At 40.4% G+C, this 21,220-nt stretch overlaps 2 protein-coding genes across 2 annotated transcripts; one reads left to right on the top strand and one right to left on the bottom strand.

Annotated features, from left to right (window-relative positions):
* Window positions 1-142: 142 nt before the first annotated feature.
* LOC139386876 (E3 ubiquitin-protein ligase TRIM63-like) lies at window positions 143-10,256 on the top strand. The gene is made up of 9 exons (XM_071132738.1): window positions 143-650; window positions 1,040-1,215; window positions 4,702-4,882; window positions 5,216-5,311; window positions 5,500-5,733; window positions 6,030-6,052; window positions 6,138-6,262; window positions 6,499-6,884; window positions 8,704-10,256. Exons 1-9 carry the CDS (start codon window positions 483-485, stop codon window positions 8,797-8,799), a joined length of 1,485 nt encoding a protein of 494 aa, XP_070988839.1. The 5' UTR covers window positions 143-482; the 3' UTR covers window positions 8,800-10,256.
* On the bottom strand, window positions 9,547-10,652 carry LOC139386877 (corticoliberin-1-like). Its single transcript, XM_071132739.1, has 2 exons — window positions 10,487-10,652; window positions 9,547-10,082 (listed from the first exon to the last, which is right to left on the bottom strand). Exons 1-2 carry the CDS (start codon window positions 10,650-10,652, stop codon window positions 9,547-9,549), a joined length of 702 nt encoding a protein of 233 aa, XP_070988840.1.
* Between the last annotated feature and the right edge of the window lie 10,568 nt (window positions 10,653-21,220).

The following is a 21,220-nucleotide window of genomic DNA, read 5'->3' as shown; positions in this document are numbered from 1 at the left end:
CTCTCGTCTCGACACAGCTCTAGGATCATTTCCCCCTCCCCCAATCCTAACCTTAACCACTAGTGGGGGAAATGCAAAACTGACGCAAGATCAGCGGCTAGCGGCTATTTTAGCCTACTCTGTTTAGTCGAGGTATGGGCCTACCCCTTCCTGTTTCAGAGGTGGTAACAGCTGGACTCCCTAACCCTTCTCATGACATTTTCATATATGGGCAAATAAGCATGACAACCCTTGACGTGGGGGTTTCTAAAAACAGCCTGTGACACTCAGTGGATTGCCAGCTAGGGAGCAACGCGATCCGTTAGAAGAAACTTTGAGGACAGCAACGAGCGCCTGAGCAGGCCCAGTGACTCTGCATTGTTCAAAAGGAGTAGACATCTTTGATATTTGCCAAGTTAGTTCTTTAGGGATTGGGGGACCATTGGGGGACCATTTGTTGGTATCCCTAAAGATCAGTAGTGTTTTTGTTTTTCAACTGTGCAATGAGTATCTCTCTGGGGTATTCACATTCCACAAAGCAAGACAGCACCATGGACAGCTTGGAGAAACAGCTCATTTGCCCTATCTGTTTGGAGATGTTTACCAAACCGGTGGTCATTCTCCCTTGTCAACACAACCTTTGTCGAAAATGTGCCCAAGATATTTTCCAGGTAGGTTGGTTATTATACAGCTGAACTTTTCACTTTTAACCTTTACTGCTGTCTCTTGATAGGCTATGTAAAGTTACAGGTTTATCTCTGTCAAAAACCATTCATATACAGTACATGTACAGCATTCTGAAATTATAGTGAAGGTATTGCTCATCCTTCAATTGTCACTGTTTAATTACCACTTATTTGGTCATGTTAAAAAGAAACAAAAAGTGTTTTGTCATCATGTATACCTCTTGAAACCATGCCATTTCCAGATTCATCTAGCACACAAGTTCAGTAACCAATGCAAATACTACTCACCTATATCAGACAACAGTAGGCCTATATTTTAAAAAATCCATGACCGGCTTTATCTAACACCATTACTGCTGTCCTGATCTGTGTAGGCCTCAAACCCTTATCTATCGACCAGAGGAACCACTGTGACTTCAGGGGGGCGTTTCCGCTGCCCATCCTGTAGACATGAGGTGGTCCTGGACAGGCATGGTGTCTATGGCCTCCAGAGGAACCTGCTGGTGGAGAATATCATTGATATGTACAAACAGGAACAGGAGTCCTCAAGGTGAGGAAAAAAAGGCCTAATAAGAGAAGACAATGGGCCTAAAACAATGGGTCTAAAACAATGAGCCTAAGACAGGCAGAATATCATTGATATATACAGGAGTCCTCAAGGTTAGACACTACAGGCCTATTTAAAATGATTGCGGCAGACAATCTAGTCAAAGGCACTCAGTAGTAGTCTCATGTATGTCTGGCCCATTAGACATACAGAAACCCCCCACACCAACAAATCTGGACTTCAAGAAGACTACATATTATCCAAAACAACATATAGAATGAATCTGAATACTACTGATGGGAAATGGAAAATGAAAATATACAGAATGTACAAAACATTATTAAGAACACCTGCTCTTTCCATAACATATCTGAATCCAGGTGAAAACTGTGATCCCTTATTGATGTCACTTGTTAAAATTCACTTCAATAAGTGTAGAGGAAGGGGAGGAGACAGGTTAAAGAATAGTTTTTTAAGCCAATTGAGACATGGATTGTGTATTTGTGCTATTCAGAGGGTGAATGGGCAAGACAAATGTTCTAAGTGCCTGGTAGTAGGTGCCAGGCGTACCGGTTTGCGTCAAGAACTGCAACGCTGCTGGGGTTTTCACGCTCCCCTGTGTATCAAGAATGGTCCATTTGAGTTTAATCCACCAGAAAAAAACAGAACAAATAATACAACAAATATTGTGGTTAAACTCAAATAGACTATATATTTTTTAAAGCATTCATTTTTTATTCACTTTTTTTTTTAAGGAACAATCTTTGTAAATGATATCATGAATAGGACTGGTGGAGTTAAGTCACACATGCAACTAACATATGGAAATGTCTGCTCTACCCAAAATTACAAGTAACTAATTGCAGCATTAGGGCAAAAATGGAAGAGGAAAGTGGAAGGAGGAAAAAGTAGGGAACTGTCGGCCCTGCATTAAAGACCATAAAATCGTGATAAATAAATAAAACGACCAGTTTCATTGAAGGACCAAAAAAAATGACAACTGTGCCATATACAGTTGAAGTCGGAAGTTTACATACAACTTAGCCAAATACATTTAAACTCAGTTTTTCACAATTCCTGACATTTAATCCTAGTAACAAATCCCTGTTTTAGGTCAGTTAGGATCACCACTTCATTTTAAGAATGTGAAATGTCAGAATAATAGCAGAGAGAATGATTTATTTCAGCTTATATTTCTTTCATCACATTCCCAGTGGGTTAAATTGTTTAACTTGGGTCAAACGTTTCAGGTAGCCTTTCACATGCTTCCCACAATAAGTTGGGTGAATTTTGGCCAATTCCTCCTGACAGAGCTGGTGTAACTGAGTGTGTAGGCCTCCTTGCTCGCACATGCTTTTTCAGTTCTGCCCACATATTTTCTATAGGATTGAGGTCAGGGCTTTGGGATGGCCACTCCAATACCTTGACTTGATGACGTCTCTGGAAAGACGTCATTAGACACTCTAATCAAATAAAATAAAATAAAATGTATTTATATAGCCCTTCGTGCATCAGCTGATATCTCAAAGTGCTGTACAGAAACCCAGCATAAAACCCCAAACATCAAGCAATGCAGGTGTTGAAGCACGTTGGCTAGGAAAAACTCCATAGAAAGGCCAAAACCTAGGAAGAAACCTAGAGAGGAACCAGGCTTTGAGGGGTGGCCAGTCCTCTTCTGGCTGTGCCGGGTGGAGATTATAACAGAACATGGCCAAGATGTTCAAACGTTCATAAAGGACCAGCATGATCAAATAATAGGTCTGGGACAGGTAGCAGTCCGGTGAACAGGTCAGGATTCCATAGCCGCAGGCAGAACAGTTGAAACTGGAGCAGCAGCACGGCCAGGTGGACTGGGGACAGCAAGGAGTCATCATGCCAGGTAGTCCTGAGGCATGGTCCTAGGGTTCAGGTCCTGCGAGAGAGAGAAAGAAAGAGAGAAAGAGATAATTAGAGAGAGCATACTTAAATTCACACAGGACACCAGATAAGACAGGAGAAGTACTCCAGATATAGCAAACTGACCCTAGCCCCCCGACACATAAACTACTGCAGCATAAATACTAATGTACATGTCCTCTTGCTCAGTTGTGCACCGGGACCTCCCACTCCTCTTTCTATTCTGGTTAGAGCCAGTTTACGCTGTTCTGTGAAGGGAGTAGTACACAGCATTGTACGAGATCTTCAGTTTCTTGGCAATTTCTCGCATGGAATAGCCTTAATTTCTCAGAACAAGAATAGACTGATGAGTTTCAGAAGAAAGAGTCTTTGTTTCTGTCCATTTTGAGCCTGTAATCGAACCCACAAATGTTGATGCTCCAGATACTCAACTAGTCTAAAGAAGGTCAGTATTATTGCTTCTTTAATCAGGACAGTTTTCAGCTGTGCTAACATAATTGCAAAAAGGTTTTCTAATGATCAACTAGCCTTTTAAATTGATAAACTTGGATTAGCTAACACAGTGTGCCATTGGAACACAGGAGTGATGGTTGCTGATAATGGGCCTCTGTAACCCATTTCCAGCTACAATAGTCATTTACAACATTAACAATGTTTACACTGTATTTCTGATCAATTTGATGTTATTTTAATGGACAAAAAAAGGTGCTTTTCTTTCAAAAACAAGGATATTTCTAAGTGACCTAAAAACTTTTGAACAGCGGTATATGTTTTCAAAATACAACTTCTGTCACTAAATATACACTGTAGACTCCCTACAGAATATGTATCTACAGTATCTACATGTAATTTACTTACTGTAACTACATTAATGGTAGTCTCTGGAAAGACGTCATCAGCTCTTGCTATTTTTGCGTAATCAACGTCATGTTATTGAGTATATTGCAGCGACAAGATGAATACAATTTTCACATGGACACGTTGTTTGAATCGGTGTGAAAAGCACTGCTCTGGGTACCAACAGTGTGGTAATCAATTAACCATGGTTTACATAACACAATTGGACTATTAAAAACAGTTATTCCAAATGTTAACATACTCTTGGTTGCCAAATAAACATAAATTACAAAGTAATTGCTATTCTGACTTGCCAACATTCCACGAGGAGAAAGTCTGTCTGTACTACATTGTTTTATTTACTTTTAAGTGACATTATTATGGCTTAAAGAGAGACACTTAGTCTTTGAGTCTCCAAGACATCGTTTTTGTGACTTTCCAGTGTGACGGACGTTACTGTGCTTGTTTAACAGTAGAGCTTCCTCGCTCACAAACCCAGGTTAACTCTGTTAAACCAGGGACGTTGAGTTTTTAAAAAGGTCACAGGGAAGTCTTTACCAAATGTATAGTGTTACACTCTTAGAAAAAAGGGTTCCAAAAGGGTTCGCGGCTGTCCCCATTAGAGAACCCTTTTTGGTTCCGGGTAGAATCCTTTTTGGTTCCAGGTAAAACTCTTTTTTTTCCTAAGAGTGTATTAATCTGGATCCCCTAAGTATGACTGTAACCTGTACTGTAGCCCTCTGGTTCAATCTGCAGCAGCAAGCCTGAGCCTGAGCCTGCCAGGTGTGACCAGCCCATGTGTGAGGAGCATGAGGATGAGAAGATAAACATCTACTGTGTGACGTGTGGTGTGCCCACCTGCTCTCTCTGCAAGGTGTTCGGAGCCCACAAAGACTGTGATGTGGCCCCAATCAACACTGTGTTCAATAAGCAAAAGGTTAACTTATTTATTTTACATATACTGTCTATCTCTTTTTAATAACGATGCTTTACAGGTATAAACTCTTAGCATTTTTTTTCTTCTATCTAGAATCTAAGTAGAACCCTTTTGAGTTCCATGTAAAAACCCTTTACACAGAGGGTTCTACATGGAACCCAAAATAGTTCTACCTGGAACCAAAAAGGGTTCTTCAAATGGTTCTGCTATGAGGACAGCTGAAGAGCCCTTTTAGGTTCTAGATAGAAAAAAATTAACAGAGTATCAGAGTTGGTACATACAACGTCCTTCCTTGTAAAATAATGATGAACCTCCTCTGTGTGTGTGTTTCAGACTGAGTTGACTGACTGTATAGCCATGCTAGTGGGGAACAACGACAGGATTCAAGGCATCATGAGTCAACTGGATGAGACCTGTAAGACAGTTGAGGTGAAGACCGTTCTCCTTTCTTATGTTTCATCTATAACAGCATTTCCACATTGTACAAAACCGCAATAATATTGATGGTAAAAAATGTATTATTTATTTTTACTCACCCTAATTTTGACTTCTGACAATATCTATGACCCAGTTCTCTGTCGCCTCGACCTTACAGTACAATCATGGCTGTCTTCCAGGAGAATGGCAGGAGGCAGAAATCCAATGTGTGTGAAAGTTTTGATCACCTTTATGCCATCTTGGAGGAGCGGAAAGGGGACATGACCCTGAAGATCAACGCAGAGCAACAGGAGAAACTGGACTATATAAACGGCCTCATGAGGAAGTATAGAGAGCACCTGGAGAACATGGCAAAGATCGTGGAGACAGGGATACAGACAATGGAGGAGTCAGAGATGGCTACTTTCCTGCAGGTGATGACACACTTTTTTTTTGTCCAGAAGGGACAAGAATGGCCTTTATCTACAAAGATAACAAATTACTACCACATAAAATAGGCGTCTGAAATTCTGCATAAGTGACATATCAATATTATATAAAGTTATGTACCATGTCTAAATCAAAAAGTGTTAACATGCTATTACAAACATCTTGTCTTCTGAGATGTCTTCAGAGATTTCTTCCCAGAAGACATGTTGTGCAATGTATTCTAATGTTTCACATCAGAGCTTTCTGAGAAATAATTCCTTTCTCACCTTTGCTCCCACAGACTGCAAAGCCTCTTCTACAAAAGTGAGTACACATACCCGTTTGCCAGTTTTAGTCTGTAGGACTGATCTGTAGAACCTTGTACCTTTGATCTCCCTTTGTCCACCAGGCTCATTGCAGGCACTAACATCTCCAACCTGGACAAAGTGGAGCGTGGCTATGACGACATGGATCACTACGCAGCCAACTTTGAGCGGGAGAGGAGGGCACTGCACACCATAGACTTTGTGAAAGGTAGGGAGTATAATGATTATTATGAGTACACCACCAGTACACTCTCTTCACCTCCCTTGGCATTTCAATGCTCTTTCACAATGTGACCAAAATCACTTCTTCCAGTGCCGTAGAGACTGTGTTAACTGATGATATACAGTAAATAACAAGAACAAAATCAAATAAAAACTCAGTAGAAGCACTTTCCCATTATTCAATATAAACCAATCTTATTTTGAAATCAAATTATTGTTCAGATGATGAAGATGATGATGAGTTTGAGTTTGAAGATGGAGAAGAGGAAGTAGAAGTGAGTGGAGTGACAGGGGTGACCCGTACAGATGTCTCTCCTGCTGCTGCAGTGGCTGTTGGGGCCAACCCTCCAAAGCCCCAGCTGACATCACCCCCACCCCTGCCTCAGAGACCTACTGAAACCCTAGGCGACACCGCTACACTGGCCACTCCACAGGCCCCCGTCCATGCAACAACCCCGGTACAATTCCCATCCTTAAACCCAACCCCAACTGCCAGCGCACAGGCCCGCGCCACAACCCCAGTCTACTTCCCAACTTCAACCACAACACCAGTTCAGTTCCCAAGCACAGCCCCGGTCAACTTCCCATCAGCAGAGCCACCGACACAGGTGAGAGAAACATTTGTGGCACACTACAGCCTAGCCGGGAGATTGACTGTAAATGTCTCAACATAATAAATTATATAATAATAACAATACATGAGCCGTGGCTAACTCCATTCTAGCAGCCATCTTGTAAGGGCCTTTAAAGAGAGTGTGTATTTCTCAAGTAAACCCCTAGCGCAGTGACAGTCGAGGTCACACTTGAGTTCACTAACCGTATGGATATTGGGCGGCAGGTAGTCTAGTGGTTAAGAGCGTTGGGTCAGTAACCGAAAGGTCACTGATTTGAATCCACGAGCCAAGTAGGTAAACAAATCTGCCGAAGTGCCCTTGAGAAAAGCACTTAACCCGAATTGCTCCTTGTAAGTCGCTCTGGATAAGAGTGTCTGCTAAAGAAAATCTAAAATGAATATTGCTTGACTTTAATCTCCTGCCCTCTGTATGAGGAAAAAATGGTTGTTGAAACCAGTCAATAACCAGTCTGTATCAGAATATTCCAGTCATTGTTTAAAGCAGCTGTGCTCTGCTCAGCTCTGAGTTAGCCTGCATGGAACTTGGCCTGTGTTACAGAAGGGGCTTTCACCTCAGCAGGAGGCTTTAATGATGAGACACCTGCCTGCTCTCTGGTTGCTGGGGCACTGCGTGTGAGGGGTGATGCAGGGAGGGGGAGGCTGCTGTTTTCATTGGGATAATTATCAGCCACTCTGTTACATGTCATCACCATTGAGTTAATTTACATGTGGAGTGCTAATTTGAATGAGCATATAGTTCACACCAACATAATCAGGTGGATTCAAATTAGAAGTGAAAAGCCACCTGGAACAGTTTGCATTCATTCCAGAGGGGAAAATATAGGCTTGGGTGGCCTACTGATTCATAGAGGCAATTATCATAAAGGGTCTTTGTGTGTGTGTGTGTGTGTGTGTGTGTGTGTGTGTGTGTGTGTGTGTGTGTGTGTGTGTGTGTGTGTGTGTGTGTGTGTGTGTGTGTGTGTGTGTGTGTGTGTGTGTGCATAACCTAAAATCATCACCTCATGTTGCATACAAGAACTCTAATAATCTTGAAGAAATAAAGCTGGGTTGGTTTGTTTCTTCACAGGAATTATTTGTCTTTGTCACGTTGCGGCTTTGTTTATTGAACTGCATCAGCTTTGGAGACTGATAAAGTCTACAATTATTGAGCTTTTGGGTCGGATATGTTTATTTCTTCCTTTGGGCACTGACTAATACTTAAGCAGTCAATCTATAACACTTAAAAGGTTACCTTTAAATTGAAAACATGAGATGCTTTAATTCAGTGCAATGTTATTTTATCAGGTCAAATTGCTGTCTGCTATTGTGTACTCTGAGGTTATTGTATCGGTATGATTATGGTAATTCAGGACATCATGTTGATTGATACAGGAAATCATGTGGGCGTGGTTGTGGGTGGCTATGTGTGTGGTGAGATAAATATATATTTTAGAGTCAATTTGTATTTCGTATCTCATAGTAGCTCTTTAGACTACAAAATATTTGATTTCCTTCATGAAAATTGTGTTAATTAGTGCTTTGGATTATGAAAACAACTATATTTTCCACTCAGAATGTCAGAATTGTTCCTTTGTTTTAGTTCATTTGCATGGACATGTCGACATTTTATAGATATCAGAAATAGTTCTATGTATTCTGTCCAAATAGGACTTTACTTGTTCAATATACATTGCGAGTAATTTGATCCCATTTAGAATCGCCATTCTGAACAATTTACTATTTATTATTTGAGTAGCTTCGCAATAGTTCAGTGACACAAGGGACATCTAATGGTTTTGCTCTAATTTTCACAGATGTCCTCTGAATCGGGATCAACTCAGCAAAACACAGATGACAAAGATGGACCCAAACACGTCTTCTCCTTTTCTTGGCTGAACAACCAGAAATAGATTATCATTTTACCTCAAGACCGTACTGAAATTGTTGTAATACTCCATTGTCTTGATTGAGTCAGCATCCTGCTGCAGGAACGGTTTAAATAAGTACTCTGTTACCGTTGAATAACTGTAATTTATCTGTAAATGCTCTCTAGCACTTGCAGTATATTCGTCATACTGTGAAAACAAACGTCATTGGGCTGATTTCTGACTTGAGAAAACTGTGCTTAATTTGGCACACCTTTGCGCAATAGATTTACGCGCCAGTCAGAAGAACAGCCAGAATGTATTTATACACTCAATTTAGGCTACACAGCAAGCAATAAATGTAACTTTTCAACTTTTTTATTACAAATATAAATATTAGACGTTCTCTTGCACAACAAATGTGATTGGTTGCTCATATTGTATTTTATTATCAAACTTTAACCAGTTGTACAATGAGAGGGAATATCAGAAAGAGAGGATGAATGTGTGACTAACAGTATATACAAAACACGTTATGCGTGAATATAAATTAAGACAAAGGATATTTGTTCAGTGTCAGCATGTCAACGGGCTATGTTTGCATCTCATCAAACAATGTAATAACTATACAGCGAATTACAACTCGATTTTACAGCTCTCGTTTAAATAAATACAAATGATAAATAAAATAACGAAAGTTAACCAATTAAAGAGTAATACAGAAATGGAATAGTACCGTACACTTTGTGCAAGATGTAAACAAATTATTTGGCAAATGTGTTTCTAACACTTTCATTTCCCGAATATGTCCATCATTTTTCGGTTACTATTTGCCTGCTGTGCTAATTGCTCGGCTCGAGCCATTTCTAGAACTTCCCTCAGCAGGTGGAACGTCAGGTCCAAAGAGATCGGTGGCTCTTCGCCCGGCCCGGACCTCTTTCCTCTTTCCATGGAATCACCCATCTGGTTAGCGTAGCTGTTTAGAAACCGATTTATGTCACCGACTTTACCTTGCAGAAGGCGCTGCGTGAGCTGAAGTTGTAATGCCCTGTTGACCGTTGTTGAGGGCGCAGCAGCTCCAGGAGATGTGTTCGGCGAGGAGGACTGGAGCGAATTTTGATTGGAGTTGTCTAGCCGAATTAAGTACTCATCTCCTAGTCGCAGAAGAATAGGGAGTTGCTGTTGCAGCTCTGCCTGTAGATTGTGGGATGGATGGACCGCCCAGGGGGTTTCAATAGCTCTACATTCATAGCGAGGTTGGAAGGCACCAAGTAGAGCCACGGCGAAAACGAAGACATTCACCTTCATCTCAGGAGATTGGGAGGAATCTGAGAATGAAATGTAGGCTAATTTGTATCATAATTAAAGTGAAGATGCATGTTAAGTAGCCTAGGCTGGGAATGTCCCTTTGACAAAAAGTTGTATTTTCATATGCCGCAAAGACTGATTTTGTATTTTACATGTATTTTATTTGCATTGAAAACAATAAAAGCGGTTGCTTATGTTGTAATTACTTATTTAACTATAATATGTTATTTAATTACTTTTCAATTCCATTTTATGTTAACTATGTACACCTCATCGAATAATATTATTCAATACTGTATAAAAGTATTAAGTACTGCATTTTATGGTAAATATGCTACATTTCTATCAGTAATTAAATGATCTGCACACAACACCACAACTATTTCCTTAAATTAAACAAAAAATTCAAGTGGTTGTCAAATACCTGAGTTTAACTGTGACAGAAGATGTTTCTGTGAAGTTGCTATGAAAAGGATATCTCTTCTACAATAATTGTGCCTTCCAATGAACCTGCAACAGTGCGTTTTCAAAACAGCATCGAAACAAGACTTATATATAATAGACCTGAGACCATCATCGCGCTCTGACATGAATCATGATGGTCTGCGCAAGCGCTAATGTAAAGAAGTCAAGGCAATACCTGAATATGAATGGGGAGCATCCCTCAGTCCACAATGGTCCCAGAATGGGGTTAATATCAGATGAGTCATAAAGTAATTGGGATGTGTGGTTTCTAGAGTGCCATTGTTCAACTAACTATTGATGTGGCCTTGTTCCTGAATCAATGAAAAAATGATATGGACAGTGGTACAGGGATAATAGTAAAATGCAATCATCATCTTCACCACCACCATTATCACCACCACCAGCATCATTGTGATACAGATTTTTACCCATTATAAAGCAAGGAATTAGTTTTGAATGACTCAATACAGTTTGTTCCAAAGTGGATGCAAAGTATTACATACTGAACAAATGAAACATGTTTCACGAGCAGACATAAAATATCCCAAAAAAGTTCCATGTGCTCAAAAAGAATATGTCTCTTTAATTATGTGCACAAATTTGTTTACATCCCTGCTAGTGAGCATTTCTCCTTTACCAAGATAATCCATCCACTTGACAAGTGTGGCATATCAAGAAGCTGATTAAACAGCACGATCCTTACACAGGTGCATCTTGTGCTGGGGACAATAAAAGGTCACTCTAAAATGTGCAGTTTAGTCACACAAAACAATGCTATAGATTTCTCAAGTTGAGGGAACGTGCAATTGGCATGCTGACTGCAGGAATGTCCTATGCCCTCCCAGGCCCACCCATGGCTGCGCCCCTGCCCAGTCATGTGAAATCCATTGATTAGGGCACAATGAACTTACTTCAATTGACTGATTTCCTTATATGAACTGTAACTCAGTAAAATTGTTAAAATTGTTGCATGTTGCGTTAATATTTTTGTTCAGTATATTTTTAACAGGTGATTCGATTTGGCAGGGGTCAATGCAACGGCAAAGGTCCAGGTACACGTACCAGCCTGCCAAGCTGGCAAGCGAGGTGGGTGGCTTGCACTTATAGAATACAGAAAAGACCCTTGTGGCCTTTTCCAACTGCAATTATTTGGATTGACTCATTAACATTTCACACAGGACAACCTGATATATCAGAACAGATTACGAGGTAGAAGTTGCGTTTGAGGGAGAAAATAAAGCAATTTCCTAAGTATTTCACTGAACCATATTATCGCCTAATAAAGAGTGAGTTATAAATATAGTTGATTCATATATAATGAAATATATGACCTTATAGCCTAGGTCTCAATCTGTTCACATCTGTATGTTTACCTGACTGCACATACACAGAGAAGAGATGAGCAACATCCAAGGCATTATAAAGGTATGGACGGGCCGCTCCTGTAGCCAACTGCTCCTATAGCCAAATTCACCCTTGTTTTTTTCTGCAAAAAAAAATGCAAAGAAAACCACCTAAGAAAACCAGAACCGCAGATAACAGGGAGTTAGAAAGAAGCACTAGGCCTACTTCTTTGCTAGAAGAACAGCTACTGGGGTTAGGCTATATCAGCTGATCATTGCTAATTTAGGGTAAACAGCGAGTTAGCTAGGCTATGCTGTCAAAACAGGCTAACTACTATAGTATTTACTGACAAACAGTCAAACTGCAGCTGCGCACATCCCTGTCCCTGACTGTGAGACAAAACATTCTAACAATTCAAAGTAACCTACTGGTAATAGTCATTTCCAACTCACTGCCTCAAGCCAAGTCTAAGACCAAAAGGCTCATTAACAGCTTCTACCCCCAAGCCATAAGACCGCTGAACAATTAATCAAATAGCTAACTACTATGGTATTTACTGACAAACAGTCAAACCGCAGTTGCCCCTTCCCCTGTCCCCAACTGTGAGACAAAACACTCAGGGACCCCTACCACTGCTGCTACTCGCTGTTTATTATCTATGCATAGTCACTTTACCCTGTACCCCCGCACACTGACTCGGTACGAGTACCCCCTGTATACAGGTATAGCCTCTTTATTGTTATTTTATTGTGTTACTTTTTATTATTTTTTACTTTAGTTTATTTGGTAAATATTTTCTTTACTCTTCTTGGACTGCACTGTTGGTTAAGGGCTTGTAAGTAAGCATTTCACCGTAATGTCTACGCTTGTTGTATTCGGCGCATGTGACAAAATAAAGTTTTGATGTGATGCTTGTCCAGTCGTCTGCGCACTGCTGCACTTGTGGTGGAAGAAGGGAGGAGGAGGAGGGGACTTTTTTAAAGATTAATAAGTTCTTGAGAAAGGATCTAGTTTGATAGGCAATTCAATACATTTAACATTACAAGAGAGAATTGAGACTAAAAATAAAAATAAAAGTTGCCTAATTAGTTCAAAAGGGCACTTTTTTAATAGGAGGGGCACATGCCTGGTTATGGGTTTAGGTCAGCCTAAAACCCTGGCATTATGCCAACAATGCACAAAGTGTAGGTGTAGGAAGTTGACATTTGAATGAACAGTCCACTGGACTGTAGAAGTGGGAGAGCATGGCAAACCCTTTTCATGCTTACATAAGAAACATTATTTGAGCTCAAGCTATGTAAGACACATTTTCACTAAGAATTATGTTATAAAAAAATTAGGTCATACATCCCTTCAAGGGCCAAGTTTCACTAAGATCATAATTAGAGCTGTTAAATGTTTCTCTTCCTACAATAAATAGGTCCAGGGTGCGTCCCAAACGACACCTTATTATCTATACTTCTTTTGTTCGGGATCTGGATATCCATGTTCTATCAAATAAAATAAAATGAATCATATAACATTTTATTTTGCACTGAATACAACAGGTATTCCTTACCATGAAATGCTTACTTACAAGCCCTTAATTAACCAACAATGCGGTTTTAAAAATGGAGTTAAGAAAATATTTACCATGACTATTGACTACAGACTATTGATTCAGCAGTTACAGTCATATTAAAGATTAATTGGGAAAAATGACTAGAGATACAACCAGTTGTTCAAACAAAATGTTCCACTGGGTCCAGGAATGGAAATAGACAGGAATATCGTTAGTCAAGGCAAGTGTATTTGTCATAAGCACAGGATACACATGGTAACCAGTACAATGAAATGCTTACTTGCAGGTTCACCTCTCAACAACGCAACTTAATTAACAAGAAAATAAATAAGCTCAATGGAATAAAAATAGAGTACATTTAGCAGAATATGAATACAAGGAAGTCACTCAAATAAATGCACAGTAGGATATTTACACATGTGCCAGGGAGGGAAGGATATGGAGGAGGATGTGTGAGTGAATGTGTGAGCGAGTGCATGTTTGCAAAGGTGCGAAGAGTCCGCGCAAGCCCACTGGGCACACACTGTTTTAATCAATGATATTACGTTGAACCAACGTGGAATAGTTGTTGAATGACATCTGTGCCAAGTGGGAGGAGATTGTTGGTGTGCAGGTGGTCGGTCCCGGCTGAGGTGTTCAGCAGTCCGATGGCTGTCTGATTAAGTCAGTAAATGACTATGAGTGTTTCTAATTCATCATCTCTGCTTTCTCCACTCAGCCAATTCATCAAAATGTGAATTTAATTCAATGCCTCTAAAAAGACAGAAGATGCATTAGGATGATTCACCAATATGTGATCTTGCAATAAAATGTGTATCTATTGTACATGTACAGTATTTTAAATAACTAAAGGGAATGCAGGACACATTCTCTGGGATTTGTCTGTTACACTCCCACGGTTTTAGGGGGTCATGCCCTTGGTCCACAGTGAATATTCTAAGTGAGATCTTTGAACTTTCTCATGACTACAAATATAAAACAATGCCGTCAGCTTCATTCACATTTTGGCAAAATCTGAAACACAAGTAACATTGGTCTATTTTGAAAAGCTCATCAAGATACAAGATGGAGTTAAGTTGCTCTACCAAGCCATCTCCAGAGCAAGCTCATTATAAAGTTTTGTTCCCATTTTCCCAGAATTATCCAATGAATGAACCATGATGGGAGGAATTCTATAGGGACAGTATATTGAGGTTATCGTCTTTGAAAGGCATTCCTGTCGGACAGGGTTAGGAGGAGGATGCACACAGGCATGCACGCACACATACCTCTGAGATGGCACTCCACCAATCAGGCCTTTGTGGTAGAGTGGCCAGATGGAAGGCACATGACAGCCCGCTTGGAGTTTGCCAAAATGCACCTAAAAGACTCTCTGACCATGAGAAACAAGATTCTCTGGTCTGATGAAACCAAGATGAAACTCTTTGGCTTGAATGCCAAGCGTCACTTCTGGAGGAAACCAGGCACCATCCCTACGGTGAAGCATGGTGGTGGCAGCATCATGCAGTGGGGATGTTTTTCAGCGGCAGGGACTGGGAGACTAGTCAGGATCGAGGCAAAGATGAACTGAGCAAAGTACAGAGAGATCCTTGATGAAAACCTGCTCCAGAGGACAGGACAACGACCCTAAGCAAACAACACAGCAGTGACTTCAGGACAAGTCTCTGAATGTCCTTGAGTGGCCCAGCCAGAGCCCGGATTTCAACCCGATCAAACATCTCTGGAGAGACCTGAAATTAGCTATGCAGCAAGAATGGGAGAAACTCCCCAAATACAGGTGTGCCAAGCTTTTTGCATCATGCCCAAGAGGACTCGAGGATGTAAATGCTGCCGAAGGTGCTTCAACAAAGTACTGAGTAAAGGGTCTGAATGCTTATGAAAAAAATAAATAATAATCCTGTTTTTGCTTTGTCATTATGGGGTATTGTGTATAGATTGATCAGGGGGAAAAACAATTGAATCAATTTTAGAATAAGGCTGTAACCTAACAAAATGTGGAAAAAGTAAAGGGGTCTGAATACATCCTGAAGGCACTGTATGTGTAGCTAGCCTAGTGATGATTACAAGATAGATAAGACATGTATTTGGGTATTTCTAATCCTCTCACAAGATTAACAAACAGCTTTTAAAACACCTGTTTGATATTGAGAGATTCAACAATATATGGAAATGTGTCCTTTTTTTTGCTCTGTACTATAATGTGTGAATAAATATTGATTTTATGCAACGTTTACTTACGGGCATGGTCAGAATATAAAAAATGTTGCCGTCAATTAATCTTTTGTGTGTTCCTCATCAACTGTTCAGTTGTGCGATTTATCCACAGGCAGTATACATAATGTTTTATTGAAGATTTTATTTTTGTCATCCGATGGCTTTAATTTCAATAATTTACATGCGATCAGAATCATAAGTGTTGTTAACGACAAAACATACATATACATCAACAGCTGCTGGTAGGAAAATGGATGAGCCCCTAAGTCCCTGAAGAGGTCATTAGTGGAGCTCATCTGTATGGTGAAATTCAAGACTACGTCCCAAATGGCACCTTATATTCCCTATTTAGTGCACTTCTTTTGACCCAGGGCCCATAGTCATTTGTGACATATCCTATGTTTGCATAAATATAGAAATTTAGGGTAAACAAGTGATTGCATGAATAGGCCTTTATGAACAGGCCTATGAATAATTTGTCCTTTTATTTAATGATCAGATTTTAATGATGGTAAAAAAAATCAATGCTTCCTGCCTGTTTCCTCTCCTGTGTCTGATGCTGTGTGTGGTGTGCTGCCTTATCCCTGCCACTCTTTGACCTTTATCGGCCAATGAGTGACTGATGATGACAAAACGCCCAAGCTCGCTCTCATTGATTTGATATTTCTAATTGTAATGGACCTCACAAGCTTAAATAGCTCCACGATTGGGTGATCAAAGACATCACTTGAGATGCAATACAGGCATTCGTGCACTTGTAACTGAGGACAGACTTTGCCATACAGAATACACCATACACATGTATTAACAGTGTTCCCCTTTGGAATACATACAGTATAATATACACTAAAGTATCCAGAACAACATATAGAATGAATCTGAAACTACTGATGGGAAATGTAATTAATGGAGAATATACACAATGTACTAAACATTAAGAACACAAGCTCTTTCCATGACTTAGACTGACCAGGTGAATCCAAGTGAAAGCTATGGTCCCTTATTAATGTAACTTTTTAAATCCACTTCAATCAGAGTAGATCAGGGGTTCCCAAACTAGGGGTCACGGCCCCATGTAGGGGTCGCCTGATATGAAAACGGGGTCACGGGAGAATTCCAAAATCCTGGTAAAAAAATGTTTATATGTGCAGTTGAAGTCTGAAGTTTACATACACCTTAGCCAAATACATATAAACTCCGTTTTTCATAATTCCTGACATTTAATCCTAGTAAAAATTCCCTGTCTTAGGTCAGTTAGGATCACCACTTTATTTTAAGAATGTGAAATATCTGAATAATAGCAGAGAGAATTATTTATTTAAGCTTTTATTTCTTTCATCACATTCCCAGTTGGTCAGAAGTTAACTTACACTGAATTAGTATTTGGTAGCAGTGCCTATAAATTGTTTAAGTTGGGAAATATACAGAAATATCACATTTACATAAGTATTCAGACCCTTACTCAGTACTTTGTTGAACCCCCTCGGCAGTGATTGCATCCTTGAGTCATCTTCAGTATGACGTTATAAGGTTCGGCACACCTGTATTTGGGGAGTTTCTCTCATTCTTCTCTGCATATCCTCTCAAGCTCTGTCAGGTTGGATGGGGAGCGTTGCTGCACAGCTATTTTCAGGTCTCTCCAGAGATGTTCGATCGGGTTCAAGTCCGGGCTCTGGCTGGGCCACTCAAGAACATTCAGAGACTTGTCCCGAAGCCACTCCTGCGTTGTCTTGGCTGTGTGCTTAGGGTCATTGTCATGTTGGAAGGTCAACCTTTGCCCCATCCAGACTAGTCTCCCAGTCCCTGCCGCTGAAAAACATCCCCACAGCATGATGCTGCCACTACCATGCTTCACCGTAGGGATGGTGCCAGGTTTCCTCCAGATGTGACGCTTTGCATTCAGGCCAAAGAGTTCAATCGTAGTTTCATCAGATCAGATCATCTTGTTTCTCATGGTCTGAGAGTCCTTTAGGTGCCTTTTGGCAAACTCTGAGCATTTTGTCATGTGCCTTTTACTGAGGAGTGGCTTCTGTCTGGCCACTCTACCATAAAGGCCTGATTGGTGGAGTGCTGCAGAGATGGTTGTCCTTCTCGAAGGTTCTCCCATCTCCACAGAGGAACTCTGGAGCTCTGTCAGAGTGACCATCAGGTTCTTGTTCACCTCCCTGACCAAGGCCCTTCTCCCCTGATTGCTCAGTTTGGCTTGGTGACCAGCTCTAGGAAGAGTCTTGGTGGTTCCAAACTTTTTTCATTTAAGAATGATGGAGACCACAGTGTTCTTGAGGACCTTCAATGCTGCAGACATTTTTTGGTACCCATCACCAGATCTGTGCCTCGACACAATCCTTCCTTGGATTGTTTCGATCTCATGGCTTGGTTTTTTCTCTGACATGCACTTTCAACTGTGGGACTGACATGCACTTTTCAACTGTAAGGGACAAAAACCTTATTACGGGGTCATGTCTGATCAATTGAATTTCCACCAGGTGGATTCGCAATGTAAGTAAAAAAAACTCCAATCAGTTGGGCAATCTAACACACTGCTGCTGAGTATTGCGCAACTCCAAGCCATCAACATCATCAATATGACAGTCCATTATCATTGCAGTAGTAGCAGAGGAGACAGCAGTACCTTCCTCTGTTTTTGAACTATCTAACTGTGTGATGGGTCGGGTGTGGTATGCTTTCAACATGTTAATGTGACACACACGAGATTGGCGTTTTCTATCAGGAGTTTGAAGCACATAGTCAGTTTCACTTATTTTCTTTTCAATTAAATAAGGACCAGAGAAACGAGCTGACAGTGAAGATCCTGGAACAGGTAATAACACCAGTACTTGGTCACCTGGCTGTAGTGGACGAGAAACAGCCTCTTTATCATAGTGTCTTTTCATGCTCCTCTGTGAGGAAGACAGAGCTTCCTTTGCAAGAGCACAAGCTTGGTTTAGGCGCTCACGAAAGCGACTAACATAGTCCAACACATTCTCATCTCTGGTACACAACTCTTGGGACAAGAACTGTTCTTTAAGGACTTTCATTGGTCCTCTTACTGTGTGACCAAACACTAGTTCAGCCGGGCTGAAACCTAGGGACTCCTGCACAGTTTCACGAGCAGCAAACAAAACTAGAGGAACTCCCTCATCCCAATCTTTCTCAGATTCCAAACAATATTTACGTAGCATAGACTTCAGTGTCTGATGCCATCTTTCAAGCGCACCCTGAGACTCTGGGTGATAGGCGCTTGATACACGGTGCGTAGGTTCGAATACTTATGCAAATAAGGTATTTCGGTTTTTAAAATGTATAAATTAGCAAAAACCTGTTTTCTCTTTTTCATTACGGGGTATTGTGTTTAGATTAATGAGGAAAAATAATAATTGTATCTATTTTAGAATAAGGCTGTAACGTAACTTAACAGGGAAGGGAAGGGGTCTGAATACTTTCAAAAAATGCACTGTGTGGAGATATGGGATCAGAGCATGACAATGGTTATCGAGTGGGAGAGTTGGAAAGATTTTTCAAATTGAGAGAGGAGCTGTTGTCATTCGCAATGGAAGTAAAAAAAACAGACTTTGTTGACTTTCTGTTTAATAAAAAGAAAATGTGTCTCAATGCCTATGTAAACAGACATATTTAGGAAACCGAATGAACTGAACGCAAGCATGCAGGGGAAATACAAAAATGTTATACAGATGAGTGACCGAATCAGTGAAATCCATTTGACTGTAATCCGGACTGAGTTGGCATGCCGGCAAGTGAAACTGAACAGCTGATCGAGCTGTAGACAACGTCACTATGGAGGACTTTTGGTTCCTGACTCAAAGGGAATACTGTACGTTCTCCCTCCGAGCATTAAAACTCCTGCTACACTGATACAGTGCTCTCGTCTGTATAAAAAACAAATATCGATCCAGGTTGGATGTGACAGGAGAGATGAGGTGCACACTGTCAGCCACGCCCCCCTGACTTTGAGAAGTTCTGATGCGACATGCTTCAAGTACAACCATCTCATTAGTAGTGGTTCGATAAGAGAAAATATGTCAAAGTAATTTGCAATTGACTGTCATAGGCCCACAGTAAAAATATATTACGGTGAGTTGAGAAAACAATCAGAAATACTGTTTGTATGTTTTGCAATTGACTGATATCCCCAATTGAAAATGTAAGCATTGGCTGTTAACTACATGTTTTTTTCACATGGTTGTGGTCATGAGAATTTTCAGATATCAAAATGGGGTCGCGGGCCAAAACGTTTGGGAATCCCTGGTGTAAATGAAGGGGAGGAGACCGATTAAAGAAGGATGGTCCATCCCAATGGACATCCAGCCAACTTGACACAACTGTGGGAAGCATTGGAGTCAACATGGGCCAGCATCCCTGTGGAAAGCTTTTGACACCTTGTATAGTCCATGCCTCGACAAATTGAGGCTGTTCTGAGGGAAAAAGGGGGTGCAACTCAGTATTAGGAAGGTGTTTCTGATGTTTGGTATTCTCAGTGTAGGCTACAGCAATATGTAAAATAATGCTAAGCAGTACCCAATTTATGGAGCATCATAAATGTTTTAACAATCTAAGACATTCATTCTTTCTGCATTCAAATACGGTTATTTTTTTTCAATGGATAAATTAGGACGTCTCAGAAAAGTGTATTAAACCAAACCCCTTGTCTTACAACCTACTTTGGCCAGGAGTCTAATTTAGATGAACACAACCAAAGGTTCCTGATGTTGGTAAATTGATGCACAGGTCCCTTCATAAGATATACAGTGGCTTGCGAAATTATTCACCCCCTTGCCATTTTTCCTATTTTGTTGCCTTACAACCTGGAATTAACATAGATTTTTGGGGGGTTTGTATCATTTGATTTACACAACATGCCTACGACTTTGAAGATGCAAAATATGTTTTATTGTGAAACCAACAAGAAATAAGACACAAAAACAGAAACCTTGACACTTAGATTGCACAAAGGTGGACTTTATTTAACTAATTATGTGACTTCTGAGGGTAATTGTTTCCATCAGATCTTGTTTAGGGGCTTCATAGCAAAGGGGGTGAATACACTTTTCAGGTTTTTTCTTATTTTTTTCTTTCTTTTTTGAAACAAGTAATTTTTTTCATTTCACTTCACCAATTTGGACTATTTTGTGTATGTCCATTACAAGAAATCCAAATAAAAATCAATTTAAATTACAGGTTGTAATGCAACAAAATAGGAAAAACACCTAGCGGGATAAATTATTTTGAGACATGTCACTTGACATAGCTAAAATGAAAGAATGTTCCGGGGAAATGATTTTTGTTATTACTCATCGTGTTGAGGTGCTGGTGGATACAGTTATCCACCACTTTCATACCCTTTTCTTATTTATTTGTTGCTCATAATTGCATTTCCAAAGGTGGCGGTGGCAATGTCAGGGGAAAACATAGGGTGGATCCCGAATGGCACTCTATTCCCTATATAGTGCACTACTTTTGACCACGTCCATAAAAATAGATGTGCACCAGAGATTGGTACCCTCCGTGGAACGGAACCAGCTAACGATGTAGCCAGGAGGCACCCTGACAGTTAAC

Source organism: Oncorhynchus clarkii, chromosome 28, assembly GCF_045791955.1.
Source record: "Oncorhynchus clarkii lewisi isolate Uvic-CL-2024 chromosome 28, UVic_Ocla_1.0, whole genome shotgun sequence".
Taxonomy (NCBI): domain Eukaryota; kingdom Metazoa; phylum Chordata; class Actinopteri; order Salmoniformes; family Salmonidae; genus Oncorhynchus; species Oncorhynchus clarkii.
Note: the sequence above shows the minus strand (reverse complement) of the source record. Positions and strands in the feature narration are given on the sequence as shown.